Source organism: Mirounga leonina, unplaced genomic scaffold (genome assembly GCF_011800145.1).
Source record: "Mirounga leonina isolate KUSES-001 unplaced genomic scaffold, KU_Mleo_1.0 Mir_127, whole genome shotgun sequence".
Classification (NCBI taxonomy): Eukaryota; Metazoa; Chordata; class Mammalia; order Carnivora; family Phocidae; genus Mirounga; species Mirounga leonina.
In genome coordinates this window covers 60,139,821-60,159,604 of record NW_023270316.1, presented here as the reverse complement: position 1 = coordinate 60,159,604, position 19,784 = coordinate 60,139,821, and the positions used below count along the sequence as shown (strand labels likewise).

Here is a 19,784-nt window from a genome sequence, read left to right as displayed (position 1 = left end):
TTTTTTTTTTTTTTAATAAAATGTAATCACAATAGGTTCCAATCTATCAAAGCGTAAATTTCCCAGTCTTTTCTCCTAAGCCAAGGAAGCAGCAAAGTTAGGTTTAATTAAAAGCAGCAACTATTTGTACAGCTGTCCCTGGGTTCATGGCTCGTAAAAGGATTTAGCTTCAAACCCCGCTGCCCACGTCCTTGGGCTCCTGGTCTGGGCAGTGCCAAACCCGCGCTTCCCCAGTCACTTGGGGAAGCGGGCCTCCCCAGCTGTGCCCTGATGCTTCTTTAGCCGCCAGATTCCCTGAGCGCGTGTGGCTTGAGCAAAGCAGAGAAGAGCAGAACTTCCACATACACAAGTCCCCTTCTTTTGTTTGGGGACACGAGGCCTTGAAGGTTACTCCAAGAAGTTGCTGAAAATTCTCCTAGGGTTAGGAAAGGGAGGGAGGAGGATCGGGATCGGTCTTCCTTTTGCGAGCTTTCTCTGGCTTTTGGCACTTTTGCTCAGGGTAGGTCTTTAACCTGCCACCCCCAGCACCCAAGGCATGAATGATCACTGACAGGCATCCTTCAAAGGAGATGGGGGCGGGGTATCCCTGCCGATAGATGCTTCTGCACCAAGCAGCAGGTTTTCCCAGCAAAGCCCTGGAGAAGAGGAAGAACCCGCGCTCAGCATTGGCTGATTTTCGAGCGCACCGGGAGCAGTGCCTCCTGCAGCCTTGGGTCCGGACACGCCCATTCGGATAGGAATTCGGGGGGCCAGCGCTGGTCACCTCCTGCGGGGCAGGCTCCACCCTCGAGAGGCAACAAGGCCAACAAGCGGGTTGGGAAATGTGACCCTGGCGACCCCAAACGCCCCCGCCTCTCTCGCTCACTGCTACACCTGCCCGCGGAGCGCGCGGAGCCGCCGGCAGAGGCGATGGCTAGCCCTGCGCCCTTAGTGGCCTCCATCAGCCACCAAATGGTGGCTCTGCAGACTCTGCAGCTGCTGCAGCAGGAGTGGGGCTGGGGGGACGGTCCGGGCGACGCGGGGATCCCGCGCGATCCAGACCACGTGTCCGCTGCCCCAGCGCGTCGCACAGGCCCGCGGAGGGCCCGGCTGGGGCCCGGGCGCGAAGAGGGGGGAGGGCGGCGGGGGCCCAGGAGTGGCGGGTCTGGGGCGCGGGCAAGCTCCCCAGAAGTAGAAGTGGTGCGAGGCGCCGAAGGGGGCGCGGAGCTGCTGCCCTTCCCCAGGGGTCGGGGGCCCTGCACCCTGGCCCAGATGGCGATGCGCAGCGCGCTGGCCCGCGTGGTGGACTCGACCTCGGAGCTGGTCAGCGTGGAGCAGACGCTGCTGGGCCCCCTCCAGCAGGAGCGGTCCTTCCCCATCCATCTGAAGGTGAGTCTGGCCTCGAGCACCCGGCTGGGGCGCAGGATCCCGCGGCAGGGCGGGGCTGCAGGGCCGGGATAAAGCCCGGAGGGGCCACCCATTGAAAACCTGAGCGGTCCAGGGGATTCAGCGTCTGTGAGACGGAAGGCGGGAGGTGACAGCCCTGGGACTTGAGTCCAGGAACTCGGGGTCCACCTGGGGCCCAGCTGATTGCGGAACTGAGACGCGGGGAGGCCTTGCCAAAACCTTCCCCTGGAACTCCTTTCTCCCTCTCACATCAATCAGCTTCCTGCTCTAGCCCAAGGCCCTTTCCACTTGCGCAGCTCCTGGGATGGAGGACAGCTGTCCCTGCTCCCCGCTTCCAAATTAATAACCCTTACTCCAGAGCCTTCAATACCCCTATTAAGTCCCCTCTGCCTTTTGCATGACAGAATCACCTAGATTTATTTAAAGTTCCTTCACACTTAAGAATCAAAATTATTTTTGCATAAACCCAATTCCCCACAGAGTTCAGAGGCCTTACAGAGTCAACCTAAATTCTCATAAAGGGGGGTGAGAGCGGGGTGGATCCCGGGTGTCAAAGCGTAAATACTAATGCTAAACTCCTGCTAAGTCACGCAGCTCCTATTTGTAGGGCCCGTTTCCTCTCATGGTACCAAACTGTGCTGGTCCGTGTAGCCAGGGAGCACAGTAGCTGCCTCTCAGGCTGAGTGGGGCTGTGGAAATCTGGAGGTCTTGGGATCCAGTCTCCACCTTATCATTAACTAGCCTAATTGGTTTAAGGTCACAGATCTCTTTGAGGTCTTTTGGCTTTCCAATTTTGCTTCCTTCCTTCCCCTTGGGAGGCTAGCAGAAGGAAATGAGGGGGGAATGATGAAGAAAGCTTAGAGCAGTTCCCAAGAGTTGTTATTCTTGCTCTACAAGCCAAGATTTGGAAAAAATTGCTATGTTTTAGATTACTATACACTGTAAAAGACTGACTTGAAATTAAATATAATAAAGGCTATGATACACCCAAAAAAGTATTGTTACTCTAACACGATGGTTTCTCAATCTCCTGCTGTTGACATTTTGGGCTGGACAATTGTGGGGTTGTCCTGTGCATTATAGGATGTTTAGCACCATCCTTGGCCTCAACCCAGGAGATGCCAGCAGCCTTACCCACCCCCCCAACAAACTGATACAACCAAATATTCCCAAATGTGTGTTGGGGGGAGGGAAAATAAGATCGCCTCCAAAGGTGGAGCACGGCCCCACTCACGTTAGGAAGTTAAAAAATGAAGCTGCACTTCACTAATGATCTCGTGTAGAATGCACCTTTCTTTGATACCACAAAGAAATAAAAAATCCTGCCAATTAAACTATGACGCACCATCTATTGTAAGATCACGTCAGAGATTTTTGAAATGTGAAAAAGGGTGCATCTTAGAATTGCTGAAATAGGAAGGGCTGTGTGATGTTAGGGGCATATACAGGGCACATGTATGTTGGCAAAAGGAGAGACTGAGTGATCGGCTTTACCTTAGGTGATCTCGGAAGGCTTCTTGGAGGAAGTAATCTTTAAAAAAAAAAAAAAGAATGTTTGTCCCACAGACATGAAAAGGAAAAAACATTTCAGGGGAGCTGTGTGATCCAAGGCCCAGAAGCAATGAAAAGGTGAACGAATTAAAATTAGTTCACTATGGCAGAAGGTAAAACAGGATGCTGGACAGGTAAGTGGGGTCAGATGGCAAGAAAGGCCTGCATGTCATGCAGAGGGCCTTGAATTGTCTTGCAGGCAAAGGTAACCGTTGAAATGACTGAGGCGAGGACCTGACCCTAGATAAGTCACAGCAGGTGAGGTTGCAGTTGGGGGATCAGGTTGGAGACCACTCTCCAAGGGCCTGGCCCAGCTCGGATGCACTGGAGCTCTCTGCTGTGGCCTACAAATCATGCCACTCGAACATCATGTAGCCATCACTTCTACTTGGTAATCCTTCTAACGCTTTCTACTTGACTTTTTGTCCTCAACATTTTCCATCCTTCTCAAGCTTTGTTTATCCAAACCTCAACCGGCTCACTCCTCTTCTGAGAAAATGGAGGCCATTGGACACAAATATCTTCCTCTCTACCTAAAAAATCTCACTTCTACTCATCTTCCTTCTTGTCTCTTATAAAGAAATGTTGTTTGGTCCCCCCAACCCCCAACACAAAGTAGTCTTTCTACTGGAGTCTCCTGTTCACCTGCAGGGGAATAATGAGTTTTGAGTGAATAGGGAGTGCTTTCAGAAGGGAGAGAAACAGGGAGAGGTTTCTCTGGATGATTTGCCTCCTGGCCAACATCTTGGAATTTTGCTTGGTTTTCTGTTTGGAGAAAAGGTAATATCTCTATTTGTAGAGTAGTGATTACAAAGAACTTAGACTTAAGGGCACAGTAGTCTGTCTTTCCAGGGGGCTGGTTATCCTGACTTGGCTTCATTATTACTAGTGTTAATTTGACATCTGCATATACTACAAAGTGATCACCCCCATAAGTCCAGTTACCATCCATCAGCATACAGTTGACTGCCTTCACCCATTTCACCCCCCCTCAACCCCCTTCCCTTCTGGGAACCACTAGTCTGTTCTCCGCATCGATGACTTTGTCTTTATTTTGTTTGTTCATTTGTTTCATCTTTTATTTATTTATTTATTTATTTTAAAGATTTTATTTATTTATTTGAGAGAGAGAGAATGAGAGAGAGCACATGAGAGGGGGGGGGGCCAGAGGCAGAAGCAGGCTCCCTGCCAAGCAGGGAGCCCGATGCGGGACTCGATCCAGGGACTCCAGGATCATGACCTGAGCCGAAGGCAGTCGCTTAACCAACTGAGCCACCCAGGCGCCCCGTTTCATCTTTTAGATTTCACGTATGAGTGAAATCATAGAGTATTTGCCTTTCTCTGTCTGACTTATGTCACTTAGCATAATACCCTTAAGGTCCATCCATGCTGTTGCAAATGGCAAGATTTTATTCTTTTTTATGGCTAAGTAGGGGCGCCTGGATGGCTCAGTCATTAAGTGTCTGCCTTCAGCTCAGGTCATGATCCCAGGGTCCTGGGATCGAGCCCTGCATCGGGCTCCCTCTCTCACTTCCCCTGCTTATGTTCCTGTTCTCGCAATCTCTGTCAAATAAATAAATAAAATCTTTTTTATGGCTAAGTAATATTCCACTGTGTGTGTGGGTTTGTGTGTGTGTGTATATATATATATATACACACACACACTACCTCTTTATCCATTTATCTATCACTGGACATTTCGGTTGCTTCCATATCTTGGCTATTGTAAATAATGCTGCAATAAACATGGGGTGCATATATCTTTTAAAATTAGTGTTTTCATATTTTTGGGTTAAATGCCCAGAAGTGGAATAGCTGGGTCATGTGGTAGTTCTGTTCTTAATTTTTTGAGGAATCTCCATACTGTTTTCCATAGTGGCTGCACTGATTTACAGCCCCACCAACAGTGCACAAGGGTTCCCTTTTCTCCACACCCTCACCAACACTTGTTCTTTCTTGTCTTTTTGAAAATAGCCATTATAACAGGTGTTGGGAGGTATCTCACTGTGCTTTTGATTTGCATTTCTCTAATAATTAGTGATGTTGAGCATCTTTTCATGTACCTGTTTGGCCATCTGTATGTTTTCTTTGAAGAAATGTCTATTCACATGCTTTGCACATTTTTTAACCGGTAATTTATTTATTTTGTTGTTGTTGAGTTGTAGGAGTTCTTTATATATATTTGGATATTAACCCCTTGTCAGATATTTGGTTTGCAAATATCTTCTCCCATTCGATATGTTGTTTGTTCATTTTGGTGATGGTTTCCTGTGCTGTGCAGAATCTAATGAGATTCTGTTTGATGTAGTCACATTTGTTTATTTTTTAATTTTTTTTTAAAGATTTTATTTTATTTATTTATTTGAGAGAGAGAGTGTGACAGAGAGCGCAAGAGGGGGTAGGGTCAGAGGGAGAAGCAGACTCCCTGCTGAGAAGGAAGCCCAATGCTGGACTTGATCCCAGGGCTCTGGGATCATGACCTGAGCCAAAGGCAGTCGCTTAACCAACTAAGCCACCCAGGCGCCCATATTTGTTTATTTTTGCTTTTCTTTCCATTGCCTTTAGAGTCAGATCCACAAAGACGTTCCTAAGACTGATGTCAAGGAATTTACTGCTTATGTTGTTTTCCCCCTAGGAATTTTATGGTTTCACGTCTTACCTTCAAGTCTTTAATACATTTTGCATTAATTTTTGTGTATAGTTTAAGATGGTGGTCTGGTTTCATTCTTTTGCCTGTGGCTGTTGAGTGTTCTTATTACCATTTATTGAAGAGACTGTCCTTTCTCCATTGTCTGTTCTTGTCTCCTTTGTTGTAGGTTAATTGTCCATATCTATGTGGATTTACTTGTGGGCTCTTAATTCTGTTCCAATGATTCATGTGTCTGTTTTTATACCAATATCATCCTGTTTTGGTTACTGTAGCTTTATAGTATATCTTGAAACCAGGGAGCATGGTACCTCCAGCTCTGTTCTTTTTCAAAATGGCTTTGGCTATTTGGGGTCTTTTGTGGTTCCACACACATTTTAGAATTACTTGTTCTAGTTCTGTGAAGTAGGCCATTGAAATTTTGATTAGGTATTTCACTGAACCTGTAAATTGCTTTGAGTAGTATGGACATTTCAACAATATTAAATATATATATATTCTTTCAATCCAAAAATATGGAATATCTTTCCATTTATGTGTGTCTTCTCCAATTCCTTTCACGTTTTCTATATTTTTTAAATTAAGAACATGTGGATTGATTTTAGACACAGAATGATTTCAGGAGGATTTGTGCTAATGGAAATAATACCTGTGTATCACTTGGAAGTGTGTGGAAACTATCCCTCTAACATCAATTCTCTCCCACAGTGTTACCCTTGCCACAGAGAGGAGGAGGACTCACTTGAATGAAAGCCCACGGCCCAGATGAAAAGCATTAGGGACCCAAAGTAGAGACAGCGCAGCACAGCCCAGTGATCTGGTCCTGCAGAGCCTTTCAAACCTACCATTCTACTTCCTGCTGTAGGCCCTTGGGCAAAATATTTAGCTTTCCTGTGCCTCAGTCTCCTTGCCTTAAAGTGGGGATAGAGGTATCTAACCTTACAGGGTTATTAGGATAATGCACATGAAGTCTTAGCTAGTGGCTGCCCATACAAACTCTCAATACCTTTAAACTTTTATTATTATTATTATTAACAGGTTGTTGCCTCACGTTCTCATTGACTATTATTGTTGTGAGTTCCAGTCCTGATATTGATGGATCTGACCCATGGACTCTATTGATTTTTCTGAGACTGTTGACAAAAGCAAAGTTAGGATGACCCATGGAGAGTTCCAAGAAGCCTCCACTATCCAGAGGTTGGCTTTAGCACATGCCTGATGACTGACTTAGAGATGTTGTCCCCAAATGACTTGCTGATCAAACCACTGAGGCTTAAGGAAGTGAAATTTTCAGGTATGAAGGCAGAGAAATTCTCAGTACAATACTAATGGACTTCTTTTTATAGCATTTTACTCTTTTCTTAAAGATACCGACACTTAATATTCTTCCTGAATATTTAGAGATTATCACACATGTGCAAAAACTACATGAAGTGAGTTTCTTTAGAGTGGATAAAAAATGCTTCACAGTACTGAGTCTTGTTAAATTTGTTGGAGAGGCTAGAGTTAACCAGCTAGAAAACATTTATTACAGGAGAAAACTGAGACTCAGAGGAATTTAGGATTTTGCTAAAGATCTCACAGCTGGAAAGTGATGGCCCATGGTCCAAACATGGTTTTATCTGGCTTTTTCTACCAAATCACAGTGCTGGATTAAAGAGGTGTGATGAATGTCATGCAGAAATAAATTCCATGAGTGTGTCTGGTTGGTAGACAGGGCAGCGTTGGACGGGCTGTGCACTGCACACTGCTTGGGCTGCAACAGTCACCTTGTAGACTGGGTATCTTGGTCAGCTTGGGCTGTCATGACAAAATGCCATAGATGGTGTGGCTTAAACCACAGACATTTATTTTCTCATTGTTCTGAAGGCTGGAAAGCTGAAGATCAAAAATTTGGTTTCTAGTAAGGTCTTTCTTCCTAGTTCATAGACTGCCACCTTCCTGCTCTGTCTTGAATAGTTTGTCCTCTGTGCATGCAGAGAGGGAGAGAGAGAGATCTTGGATGTCTCTTCCTCTTCTTACAAGGACACTGACCCTATTGGGTTAGGGCCCCACCCTTATGACCTCATATAACCTTAATTACCTCCCTAAAGGTCCTATTTCCAGTACAGTCAAACTGGAGGTTATGTTTCAACACATGGACTTTTTTTTTGTGGGGAGACACCATTTAACCCATTATACTGGGTGATTTGTGTGTCTCTTTATATGATGGCCACATTACATAGTGACCCAAAGCACCAGTTGAATGTAGGAAATGATTATCAAACTAGTAATAACTATCATGAATGTCTTAGGCACTCACCACTCAGAGCATAGAAATGTGCACAGGACCAGATGGAAGCCAGTCTAGGATTTTAAGAACTGCCTAAAAATGACCAACTCATATAGACACCATTAACCAAGCCAATTATGAAGTCACTCTGATTGAGTTTTTCTGTCTTCCTTTGAGAGTCAAAAACACTTATAGTTTCCAAGAGTTCTGCTCTGATGCAAGTTTCATGGAAACTATGGCTGATGCCAACTTTCAGAAGCAGGAGAACTTTCCTGCTATTACAGATTAAACTTGCCTGTGAGTTCACCCATTCCAATTAGCTGATTCTGGTACCAGTTGTTCCATCAAGCTCAGTAATCGTTGCTGGTTTTCTCATTCTACATACCAAGAACGGCAGTTATAAAACCACTGGCTTTGGCTTCACAGTCACTGCTAATGCTCTTTGCAAACTGCAGGTGTGAACATTGGGTCACTCAGAGGAAGACATTGGTGATGAGTGCTTTTTTTCCTCATTAACATGAGTGTGAAGACTTTCTGCAAATTTGGGAATCGTGTCTTTAAAAATTGCTAGCAAACTATTGAAGAAATAAATGCTCAGGGTTATATGATTAATAGCATAGCCAGCGGGCGCCTGGGTGGCTCAGTTGGTTAAGCGACTGCCTTCGGCTCAGGTCATGATCCTGGAGTCCTGGGATCGAGTCCCGTATCGGGCTCCCTGCTCGGCAGGGAGTCTGCTTCTCCCTCTGACCCTCCTCCTTCTCATGCTCTCTTTCTCTCATTCTCTCTCTCTCAAATAAATAAATAAAATCTTAAAAAAAAAAAATAGCATAGCCAGAGAATTGCTCTTCATTTGGGATAAAATCGTGGTTTTCTGTGACAAAAAGGCCCAGTGACTACAAGTAGCTTAATTATAGCTTTGTCCTTGCTCATAATGTGAATGATAGGAAAATCAGGACATTTACAATTGCCAAAATGAAAATTTTGGGAAAGATGTTGCAGGAAGGCCCTAAAACAAAACTACTTATGTTTAACATCTTAGTGGAAATGCTGCCGTGCTTTGTTTTATAATTTTGGGATTTGCCTTATGAGCATACCTGAATTAAGTGCTTATATCCATTATAAAGTGTTTTAACTGGACTTTTCTAATGAAAATGGTACCATACCCAAAGCAAATGCATAAAAAACCTTAGTTACTTGTGAGCATTTACACTGGGTACACCACAAGTAAAAATGTTTAATTTCCTGTGGACAATAGACTTTTTATGGTGACTGGCAGATACTTTAGTTCTTCACTGAGTGTTTTATTAACACACGGTTACATATCTATTTGAGATTGACCTTGGGTTCAGGCAACTGGTGGCTCCTCTGGGCCCTGTGAATTTGTAGTTCAAAGCCAGATGTTGATGAACCAAGGGGGCAATTTGTAGTATACTGTTTCTGACAGCATGGTTTTCACAACATCCCTCTAAATAGAGAAATGGCATTCCCATTTTAGGTACACATCCAGTATGGAGGATCGTGATGGGTCTGGGGAAGGGATTTGTGCTCCTTTGGGGGGCCCAGCCCTGGGGACCTGTAGTGGAGAGTGGTCTGCTGAAGTTCATTAAGGTCAGGAGGCCCCATCACAGAAAGCTGGGAAGAGCTCTTTCTTCAGTGCTCTCCATAGGGAGCATTAAGCATTCAGGGGGAGCGAGAAAGGAAAATGTGAGAAGAAACAAATTTGTGGAGGCCATTGTAAGAGAGTATAGCTCAAGATGTGACTGTCTTGAAAAGAACCAACTTATTTTAAAGCCAGTGGTGAAGGGGATATGAGCTGACTTAGAGTTTATGTAGATCGAGCAGTGATTTTGAAGGTGATGAGGTAGGAAAAAACCCAAAAATCTTCCTTGTGGATTGTTTAAAAGTGATCTGCATTGTAGAGCCTATAAAGTCATATTGTATTTTTTACTCGATTACCCATTGGTGTTGGTTTCAGAAAATAAGCTTTGAAGCTGACTGTTGATGCCAGATTCTTCTTGCCTTCAAGACTACAGTTTTGATGGGAGTGCTTATTTTCAGTACAAAGCTAAAAAAGTTCCAGCTTTTTTTCCCTTTTGGACTTTGCAGGTGCATTTGCAGTTGCTCAAAGATTCCAGATGTGTGCATTCCTAATAAACACAATGCATAATGCAGAAAAGTGCAAGTGTGGCAGTTTTTCTAAGAGACCTCCCTTACACTGGGCAGGAGAGAACAGAATGGAGGAAGAGAGAGCTCCAGTTAGGGAGGGTCTCTGATTAGCTAGGAGTTGGCTTGACATGGGGTGTAGAAGGTTCCACGCCTTGAATATCTTCCAGACAGCCAAACCCTCTCAATTATGTTGCAGGGAAGAGGGATGGGCCAACAGACCAATCTTCAATTTGGATGTGACCAATGCCAATTGGAGCTTCGTTAACACTCAGTTAACCTCAAGAAAAATAGTATGAATATGGCCAAAAAAGAAACATTCACTTGTAGACATTTTTGTTCCATCTCAAAGCTAGGTTGGTGCTTCCCCTGCTTGCTTTCATGATATCCCTGCTCATCCCACTAGGGCATCTGAGGCCCTGTAGTTCAAGTTCCCCAGTCTGTCTCCCGCCGTGGGTAGTGAGCTGTGCTCTCGGAGTCATCACTGTACCCAGCCCAGTTTCTAAATTTGGGGCGGGTCTTGGATGAAAATTTGAGCTTGGGAAGAGAGGATAATTCAAGCTCTGCCCCTCATTTGCTGTGCGACTTGGGTATGTTGCTTTATCTCTCTAAGCCACGTTTCTTCATCGGTCATTCACGGACCATTGTGAGGCTTGAGTGAGACAAGGTAGATCAGAAGCCTGGCTTTGGATCCTGTACCTAGCAGGTTAAGTCAGACCAGTGTTTTTAAAATGCTGGCTTGCCATGTCATCTCCATGCTTGGAAGTGATCAGGGACTTTACTGTGGCACTCAAGGCTCCCACACTAGTTTGTGTCCTCATTCCCAGCACAAAGCTCTGCTCTTTTCAGACTGGCCTCCTCCCAGTCCCAGCCCCTACTTGACTTCAGGCCTTTGCTTGTGTTGTTCATTCTAACCGGGAGGGCCATCTCTTGCCTGAGAGGCAAAGACTGCATTCCCTGCACCAGCTGTCTTGTAACATCTGTACAGCCTACCCTGATGCCTCATCCTAAACTTCAGTCCCTTCTGCAAAGGCTAGAGCACTCTGATGGTCTTGACCACTTTTTTTTTTTTTTAATTTTATTGTGGTTAAAAAAAAGAGTGTAACATAAAATTGACCATTTTTCGTGTATAGCTCAGCAGTATCAAGAGCATTCACATTATTGTGCAACCGATCTCCAAAATTTTTTTCATCTTGTAAATCTGAAACTCTGTACACAATAAACAACAAATGCCCATTTCCCCCTCCCCTTGCCTCTGGCATCCACCATTCTTCTCTCTTTCTGTGAGTTTGATGACTCTAAGTACTGCGAGTAAGCGGAATCATACGGTATTTATCTTTTCGTGTCTGGTTTATTTCAGTGAGCATAACGTCTTCAAGGTCCATTCATGTTGGAGCACGTTCCAGAATTTCCTTCCTTTTTAAGGCTAAGTAGTATTTCATTCTATGTATACACCATAGTTTGTTCATCCATTCGTTTGTCAATGGACCCTTGAGCTGCTTTCACCTCTTGGCTATTGTGAATAGTGAGGAACATGGGTGTGCAAATATCTCTTTAAGATCCTGATTTCAATCCTTTTGAATACATATTCCGGAAGTGGAATTGCTGGATCATATGATAATTCCGTTTTTCGTTTTTTTGAGGAGCCTCCATGCTGTTTTCCGTAGTGGCGTGTGTGTGATTTTACGTTCCTGTCGGCAGTGCATGAGGGCTGCAGTTTCTCCACATCCTCACCAACACTGGCTATTTTCAGGGTTTTTTTCGATAGTAGTCATCCTGATTGATACGAGGTGAGCTTGGCCACTCTTTCGGAGCCTTAATCTTATTCTGTGTGACATCTCTTCTGAACAGCTTGAATAGTTTCATCTCCACCAGTTAGATTCCCACCTTCTATAGAGCATATTGTTCTTTTCTTTTCTGTCCTTCCTTCCCCCTCTCTCCTTCTTGCTGACCTCCCATCTAGTGGAGTACTTTATGCACAACTTTAGATGGATGGAGTGCCTTATAAATTCAAAGTTTGCATGACCATGAGCTTATTTGACCTTCACAGTGTCTCCATGTGGTAGCTATTTGTTTCCATTTTACACATTAGAAAACTGATTATTCCATAGATAAAATGTCTTGTCCATGGATGTCCTGTCAAAGGGACAGAACCAGGCCTCCGACGGCAAGTCCAGTGCTTGTGAAGGAATAACCCCAGCATCCCAGGGGTCTTTTCAGGTGCCTGGAGGGCTATGATCCTTACTAACATCTGGAAAGTCCTTTTTGCCACATAGGGTAAAATGCTCACAGGTTTTGGGGATTAGGACATGGACATCTTTGGGAGGCCATTATTCTGTCTACTACAGGGCAGATTTCAGCTAAGAATTAAGGGAAAAATGTTCTGGAAACTAGAGCCAAGAGTTGCCTCCTAAGCACATGGGTTTCTCCTGTGTGGCAAACAGTGTGACACCAGGTATGCTCTAGAAAGGACTCACACATCAGGAAGAGCTTTGTATAACTCTCTAAAGTGCTTGGATTATGAGTCTATAAATGTCTATTCTTCTGTAAGGTTGGGTTTTTGTGTTTTTACCAGAACCCCCATTCCATTTCATTGGACATTTGGGTATATGTTCTATGTGCCTCAATCCTCCTACTAGGTTAAAAGCTTTTTAGAGACTAGGTACTCGTGTCTTACTGCTTTTTACCCAGTGTGGTCAATCATGTAGTGGAGACTTCACATGTTTCAAAGAAATGTAACTGTTGCATTAACTGAGTCTGAAGCCATTGCCGCAGTAGATTGGTTGAGTCACTATAAAATGTAAATGCCCCCTATCAGTTTGAACCACTGTAACAACCAATACATTTCATATCCAGAGTCTGAAATTACACAAGGTTTTAGAAGTTCCAAAACCTGTCTTTAGATTGCTAAGTCATAATTTTCTAATTCTGGCAGCATGCTCAAACCCTACGTAGGCTATTTCATCATTTCTGGAAGCATCTGGGACTTGCTAAATAAAAGCTGCTGGGAGGATGTGTTCTGTCATTGAATGGAAAGCACCATACACAAAATCATTATGAATATTGATCATGTGATTTTCTACTGAAAGCCCATGAACCATTCAATATGCCACTGCCTCAATGCTGTGAATTTTTGGCCCCCGCCTATGCAACAGAATCAGTAGAGGTTTGGTTGGAGGCCATGATCATTGGATCCACAGTTGGCCTTCAGACCCTTCAGAAAGGAAGAGAAGCAACCACCTGTTTTATTTTTCCATTCCCAGGCTTAAGAGTCCCATGGAAAGCCCATGCCTATTAATTCGTCTTCTTTGACTGTTAATATATTTGAGAAAGGATTAAGAAGAAATACTGTACTAAAGGAGTAAAATAAAGAGACTTTGCAAAGCTTGCCAGAGATCTGAAGTTTACCCACGGCCTCGGGGACCAGTACAGGCCAGGAGTGGAATTTTATTACATGTATACTTTGCCCCAAGTGATGCCTTCTTTGATTCTTTACAGTAAACGTGAAATTGACTTCAGATTTTAGGCCCACAAACATATTTTTAAAGGCATTTTAATCTTATTTGGGTGATGAATGCCTTTGCAGACTGGCTAATAGGCACACGTCAGCACACATTTCAGTGGTTCCTTCAATTTTGAATTTCCCTTTGCATGTTGTCTTTGATCCTTCCACTTTGTACTTAGAGTTGGATTACTTCTATAAAGCAAGCAGACAATTTCCCTTGATGTGGATCTAGGGGAAGTAGTCCAGAGGCATATTTTTCCCCTCTACTTTCCCATTCTCAAGCAATATGCTCCAGGAATATAGGTTACTCCAAAAACTATGGGAGAGATTATCTAAGTAGCCCCTTGATACCTTCTAAGCAGAAATGAGCAACACGCAAAGGCGGGGAAGCTAGAATGCTTTAAAGAGGAAGAAAAAACAAGAAGCATGGTAGCCTGTGAATACTTGAGTAAAGGAACTATGGCGTGTTGTGTTGATTTTTCTATCCCAGCACTTTACTCACACTGGGGTCCTGCTGCCATTGTTGGCCAAACTCAATAGATGAAAGTTTGTTTTGTTTCCCAGAAGATGTTCTCTAATAAACACTTTGCCAGAGACGCAGGTCCTTCTAACCCAAGTGACAGAGTTTTTGTTAGGGAGAAGAATAGCTTCTCTTTCTACACAGAATTAGGAAGAAAATTCTAGTTTCAAACTTCAGGTCAGTATTCTATGGTGACTAACATAACAATAAAATTTAAAAAATAAAAAAAAAATTAAAAAAATTAAAAGAACAAAAAAACTTCAGTTCAGCTTTTAGCTCTTTCTTTCATTTTCTTTTGGATTATGTTTTTTCTTTTCCTAAGTTCTTGAGTTGAATTCTTAGCTCATGCTTTTTCAGTGATTATTCTTTACTTAAATAGCATTAAGTGTATGAATTTCTCAATGCAGGTGTGTCCCACAAGTTTGTGATATATTATGTCCATAATTGTTCAGTGTAAAGTATTTTAAAATTTCAATTATTTTTTCACTGATCCATGGATTATTTGGAAGTAGATTTTTAAGTCATGTATGTATTGGGAAGGTTATGTTACTGATTTCTCATTTATTTGCATTGTGATTTGTATGATATAGACTACTAGATATTCATTAAGAATTTACTTTTGGCATATTATAATACAGTCAGCTTTCATAAATATTCCATATATCTTTGGGAAAATTTGTATTTGCTTATCTTTATTGGGCCAAGCTTGTGATTAGTGTTTCAGTCTTTTCTCTCCAGGCTGATCATTTTGTTGTTTGATTTATGTGTCTCAGAAAGCTGGGTAGAAATCAGTTTTTTATGTTTATGGATTGAATGTAAATTAAGATAATCATATTAGGCACACACAAAGTACAAAATTGTTATACCTTCTTGGGGTTCCTTTTATTAACTGTAGCTTATTTTATCCTTAATAATGATTTTCCTGGCTTTGTTTTGGCTTCTCTTTGCCTTGTATATATTTTAGCATTCATTTACTTTAAGTCTTTTGGTATTTTTAGTTTTGAATGTGTTTCTTGTAAAGAACTTATCAACAGATCTTTTAAAATCCAGTCTGGTAACCACTGTATTTCAAAAGTTGTCTGATTTGGTGTTTTCTGTTCCCCTTGATTTATGTTTATATATTTCTTCATTTTTACCTTCTAAAAATAGAATCAATTAAGTTTTAATATTCCTTTTGTCTGCTTTGAAGTTTTACATATTATTTCTGTCCTTTAATGATAACCCTTATATTTCTCACACGCATACTGAAATAAGTCTGAAATTTATCAACTTTGCCACTTTTCTAAATAGTACAATGCCTTAGAATGCCACTCCATCCCACATGTTACTACTATTCAGCATTTTGGAACCATCTTGCTTTTGTAAGTCCCAAGTTAATTGTTATAATTTTGGTTTTGAACAATCAATTCTTTAGATTTACATCATATTTTTAAGTTTCTCTGTTCATTGTTGCTTCTTGTGTCTCATTCTTTCCTTCTGAATTGAATGTCCCCTTTCTGAATTACATCTCTAGGAAAATATGACAGTGAGGGTGGTAATGCCTATTGTCCTTTTAAATGAAGGCATATTTATTTTGCCCTGATGTTTAATTAATAGTTTTGTTGGATTAAAAAAAATTCTATGTTGACAATTATTTGAAAAATTATCCCATTCTTTTCTGACTTCAATCATTGTAGCTTAGTAGTTGGCAGTCTGTCTTGTCATCCCTTGAAAGCCATCAGTCTTCCCCCCCACCCCCTGGTTGCTTTTAAGAGTAGTTTTGCCTTAATAAGTTTAGATTGGAATCTCATTTTACTTCCTGAATTTATGTTCGTGAACCTGGATTCATGTTTTGGATCAATTTTGAATAATTCTTATTCATTATTCTCTTTAAATATTGTCTCCCCTCTTCTCCCCCAACCTCTCTCTTTCTCCTGGAAGTGTATCTGTTGGGCTTCATTATTTATCATCCATGTTGTTTAACTTCCCATTCATAATTCCTATGTCTGGCTTTTTATCTTACATTCTGAGTAATTTTCTCATATTCATCATCCAGTTTACTATTCCTCAGTTCGAATATATTCAGGTGTTTAAATTGTCTATTGAGTTTTTAATTTGTCAAAATAGTTGTTATTTCTGGAAATGTATTTGGTTCTTTTCCAAGCCTGTTTTTACTTAAAAAGTGTTTTATTCCTTCTTTTATATTTTTAATCACTTTAAACAGATTTTATAGTTTCTAGCTGAAATACTTGGAAATTCTGCCCTGTATTAGTATCTGCTGTATCATGGTGGATATGTTAAATTTCATATTCTGAGTTTGTCTTTGACAGAGTATTATGGGAATACTTCTGTGGGGCATGGGTTGTGGATGTGTCCCCATGGAACAGGCTTTTATTTCCTTTTACCATGTATCCATGGATATTTCAGCCCAGTTCCAATTTTTAAATTAATTTCTTAGCATGAGTGTTCCCAGAACATGTATATGGATGGTATAGAGGGCAGCTCCCAACTTCAGCTGTTGTGTAGTACAAGTCAACAGTTATGCGTTGTTGGGGCAAGTTTATCCTCTACCCCAAACCCAGCTCCAGATTAACTTTCTTTTTTTGATGAATATTGGTGGGCAGCTAAAATAATCTACTTTTCCTTTATCTCTGGCCCCTAGGGATTTCCACTGTGTTCTTGCAATATCAGAAAGGATGTTTGCTCTATTTTATTTAGAATTCAGTTTCCCCAAAGGGTTTTGGGGAAACTAAGTGTGCCATGTTACCAGAACTGGAAGTCTGTGGAGAGTCATTTACATGTATTTAAAATAAATTATATATTCAACACTATCTCTGACATGGAATAATTTCATTTGTTTGTTTGTTTGTTTATTGGAATAATTTTAGTGTACCATTTCTATACAATGGATTTTAGAATGTGGAACATTTAGGAATTAAAAATATATTTAGTTATTTTGTTCTTTTAAACTACCTGGGAACTATTCTTTCTAAATTTGCGTTGGAAAGTTCTTGACTCTGTGTTCATTAAATACCAAATCCTGTGTTGGAATTTTGAAGACTATGAGTATGGAATAATAGGAACAGAGGCTGTTTGTGTATTCTTTAAAGCTCTGTTAGGAACAAATAACAGAAACTCAACTCCGAATGGCTTAAGTAAAAAAGGCATATTTATTGACTCAGATAACCAAAAAATCCTGGGGTTTATTTTTCAAGTATAGCTGGATCAATATGCTCAGAGAATGTAATTAGAATCAATCTCTTTTAATCCCTTGGTTCTTTTTTTTTTTTTTTTTTCAGTGCTGGCTTCATTCTCATTTGGATTCTCCCCTTATGGTGGCAGGATGCCTTCCAAAAGCCCCAGCTAAAGAGAGCTTCTCTTTCCCAGTCTAACAGACATTCTAGAACTGTGGCTTATTGGTCTGTGTTAGGTCACTTGTCCATTCCTGACCAATCCAAAGTGATTGAGGGGTGGTAGTCTCTGATTGGCCTAGTCCTGGAGTTGTAGAGTGGGTGGGTCAGCTTTGATCAAATCACATAGGCTGAGAATGGAGGACAGTAGTTCTCTCAGAAAATAATTGAGGTCCTGTGATGGGAAGAAATGGGAATGGAAGCTGGGTACACAAAACACAACAAATGTCCCCATAACCTATCTAACTGCTTGTGTTTGCTGTTTATTTCAGGATAGTGTTGAGTTTAGAAACATCTGCAGTCATTTGGCTCTACAAATTCAAGGACAACAGTTTGACAGAGATTTGAATGCTGCCCACCAGTGTTTGAAGACAATAGTCAAGAAGCTGATTCAGTCACTTGCTAATCTTCCTTCAGATGCCCACGTGGTAGCCTGTGCTTCTTTGAGACAGATCTTACAGAATCTCCCAGACATATGATGTTCAAGACACCAGAACTAAAACCATAGCTGGTACTGCCAAGAGAACTGGGTATCTTACCTTCCTAATTCAATCAGCAGACAATGGATGCTTTTATCCCCAGCAAGGAGAGACTTGATGACATATACAGCAGTCTGACCAATGGCGTCTGTACCCTTTAGATTATAGCATGTTGGTGAAAATTTTTTAAAGCAGTAGTTCACATTTTTAAGTATGTTGAGATATTTGCTTACTTTTTGATTGAAATATATTCTACTTTGTGGAACTGATAGGATTATATATGTATATATTTACTAATTCATATTAAGTATTAGTTTTGATCAAATGATACATTTATCTATACTTATATTAATGTAGGCCTATGTGGTTTAATATGTTATTTAATATGGTTATTTATATATGGTTATATGATTAAAGCTTCATGGTTCTTAAAATTATCTTGAATAAATAGGATATTTGACAATTGATATGTTCTACTTACTGAGGATTTCATTTTATGTTATGAAAATCATCTTTAGATGTTGTAGGACCACATGTGTCAGTAATTATGAGTTCCGATGCTGGCATTAATAACTTACTGTTGGACAGGAAAAGAATTGCTTCTAAGCCTTGTGCTTTCATATACTGATTTGTAAATTTACAATGATAATGAGCTACGAAGTACCAAGGATATATGATATGTAAATACAAAGTACAGTATTATTAAAGTCTCATGTGGAAACATGTAGCTCTTCTTACTGTTTCTAAATATTCCAATTGAAGTAGGAAATTCTTGTGAAAAACAGGAGGGAGTGGATACCCTGGCAGGTTTCCCTAAATATTTAGAGCTAGGAAAAGAGAGGCTAACTTTTTTTTTGCACCAGTGATCTGAACATGCTTAGGAAAAACTAAATTTCCTGTTGTTTAATGATGACTGTATTGAGAACCAAAGTAAATTGCAATGCTGCCTTTCTCTTAAAAGTTTAATAGAAATGGCATCAGATTTAGAAAAAAGAGTACACTGTCTACGTGCAGCTTATTTTCTGAAGGAATTAAAAACTAGGTCTGTATGGTGAGAGTAGATCTGCTTTTAAAAAATAAAGTGTTAGTAGTAGTCAAAGCCTTTTAAATTCCACATATTCTAATCCTAGTTGGTTCCAAAATTTTATCCCAGGATATAATGATGAAAGGTAAATATATTCCTTCTCTTTAGATGTAACTGACCATTCCATAGAAGAGAATTACATTTATGGGACTGAATTCTAAATGAAAGATGAAAGGTATGTGTGTGTGTGTGTGTGTGTGTGTGTGTGTGTATAAGGGTGAGGTGGGCCAGAAAAGAAGGGCATTTATTTCTTGGAAACAGTCTTTGGTACTTAGTTCTCTCATTCCTAGGAAACATTGTATTCTGGGACTGTCACCATATTTTACAGTGAAGTCTTTCTTTCCCTGGGGAAATTATCCCAGGACTGTTCTCTAAAGACCTATCATTATTTATAGGCTGCCTTCCCCATTGTAGTCAATAGCTCTCTCTAAATAAATATTAACATTAAGGCTTTTTTTTTTTTTTTACTCTCATCCCCAAGAGATATTAAACATTTTTGCTTCTTTCTATCTGTTCTTGTGTTTTTTCCCCCTCATTTTGCAATGTGTTTCCCATAGACCAATTAAAACCCTATTTCATACTTTAAGTCCTGATTTACCTACTACCTCCTCATTGCACTCTCCTGGATCATCCTAGTAGGACATGGATTCTTCTTCCTCTGAACTCATACTGGTATTATTACATACCATGTTATACCAAGGCTACTGGTATACTTGCAACCAAGATCAGCTTGCTGAGGGCAGGGATTATTTTAGACATATTTGTATATTGCATAACAACTACAATTC

The 19,784-nt window shown here is 41.1% G+C and overlaps 1 protein-coding gene across 1 annotated transcript; it reads left to right on the top strand.

Moving 5' to 3' along the window:
- The first annotated feature begins 909 nt into the window (after positions 1–909).
- On the top strand, positions 910–17,912 carry DLEU7 (deleted in lymphocytic leukemia 7). The gene is made up of 2 exons (XM_035002963.1): positions 910–1,368; positions 17,706–17,912. The coding sequence occupies exons 1-2, from the start codon at positions 910–912 to the stop codon at positions 17,910–17,912; spliced, it is 666 nt and encodes a 221-aa protein (XP_034858854.1).
- Positions 17,913–19,784: the final 1,872 nt, after the last annotated feature.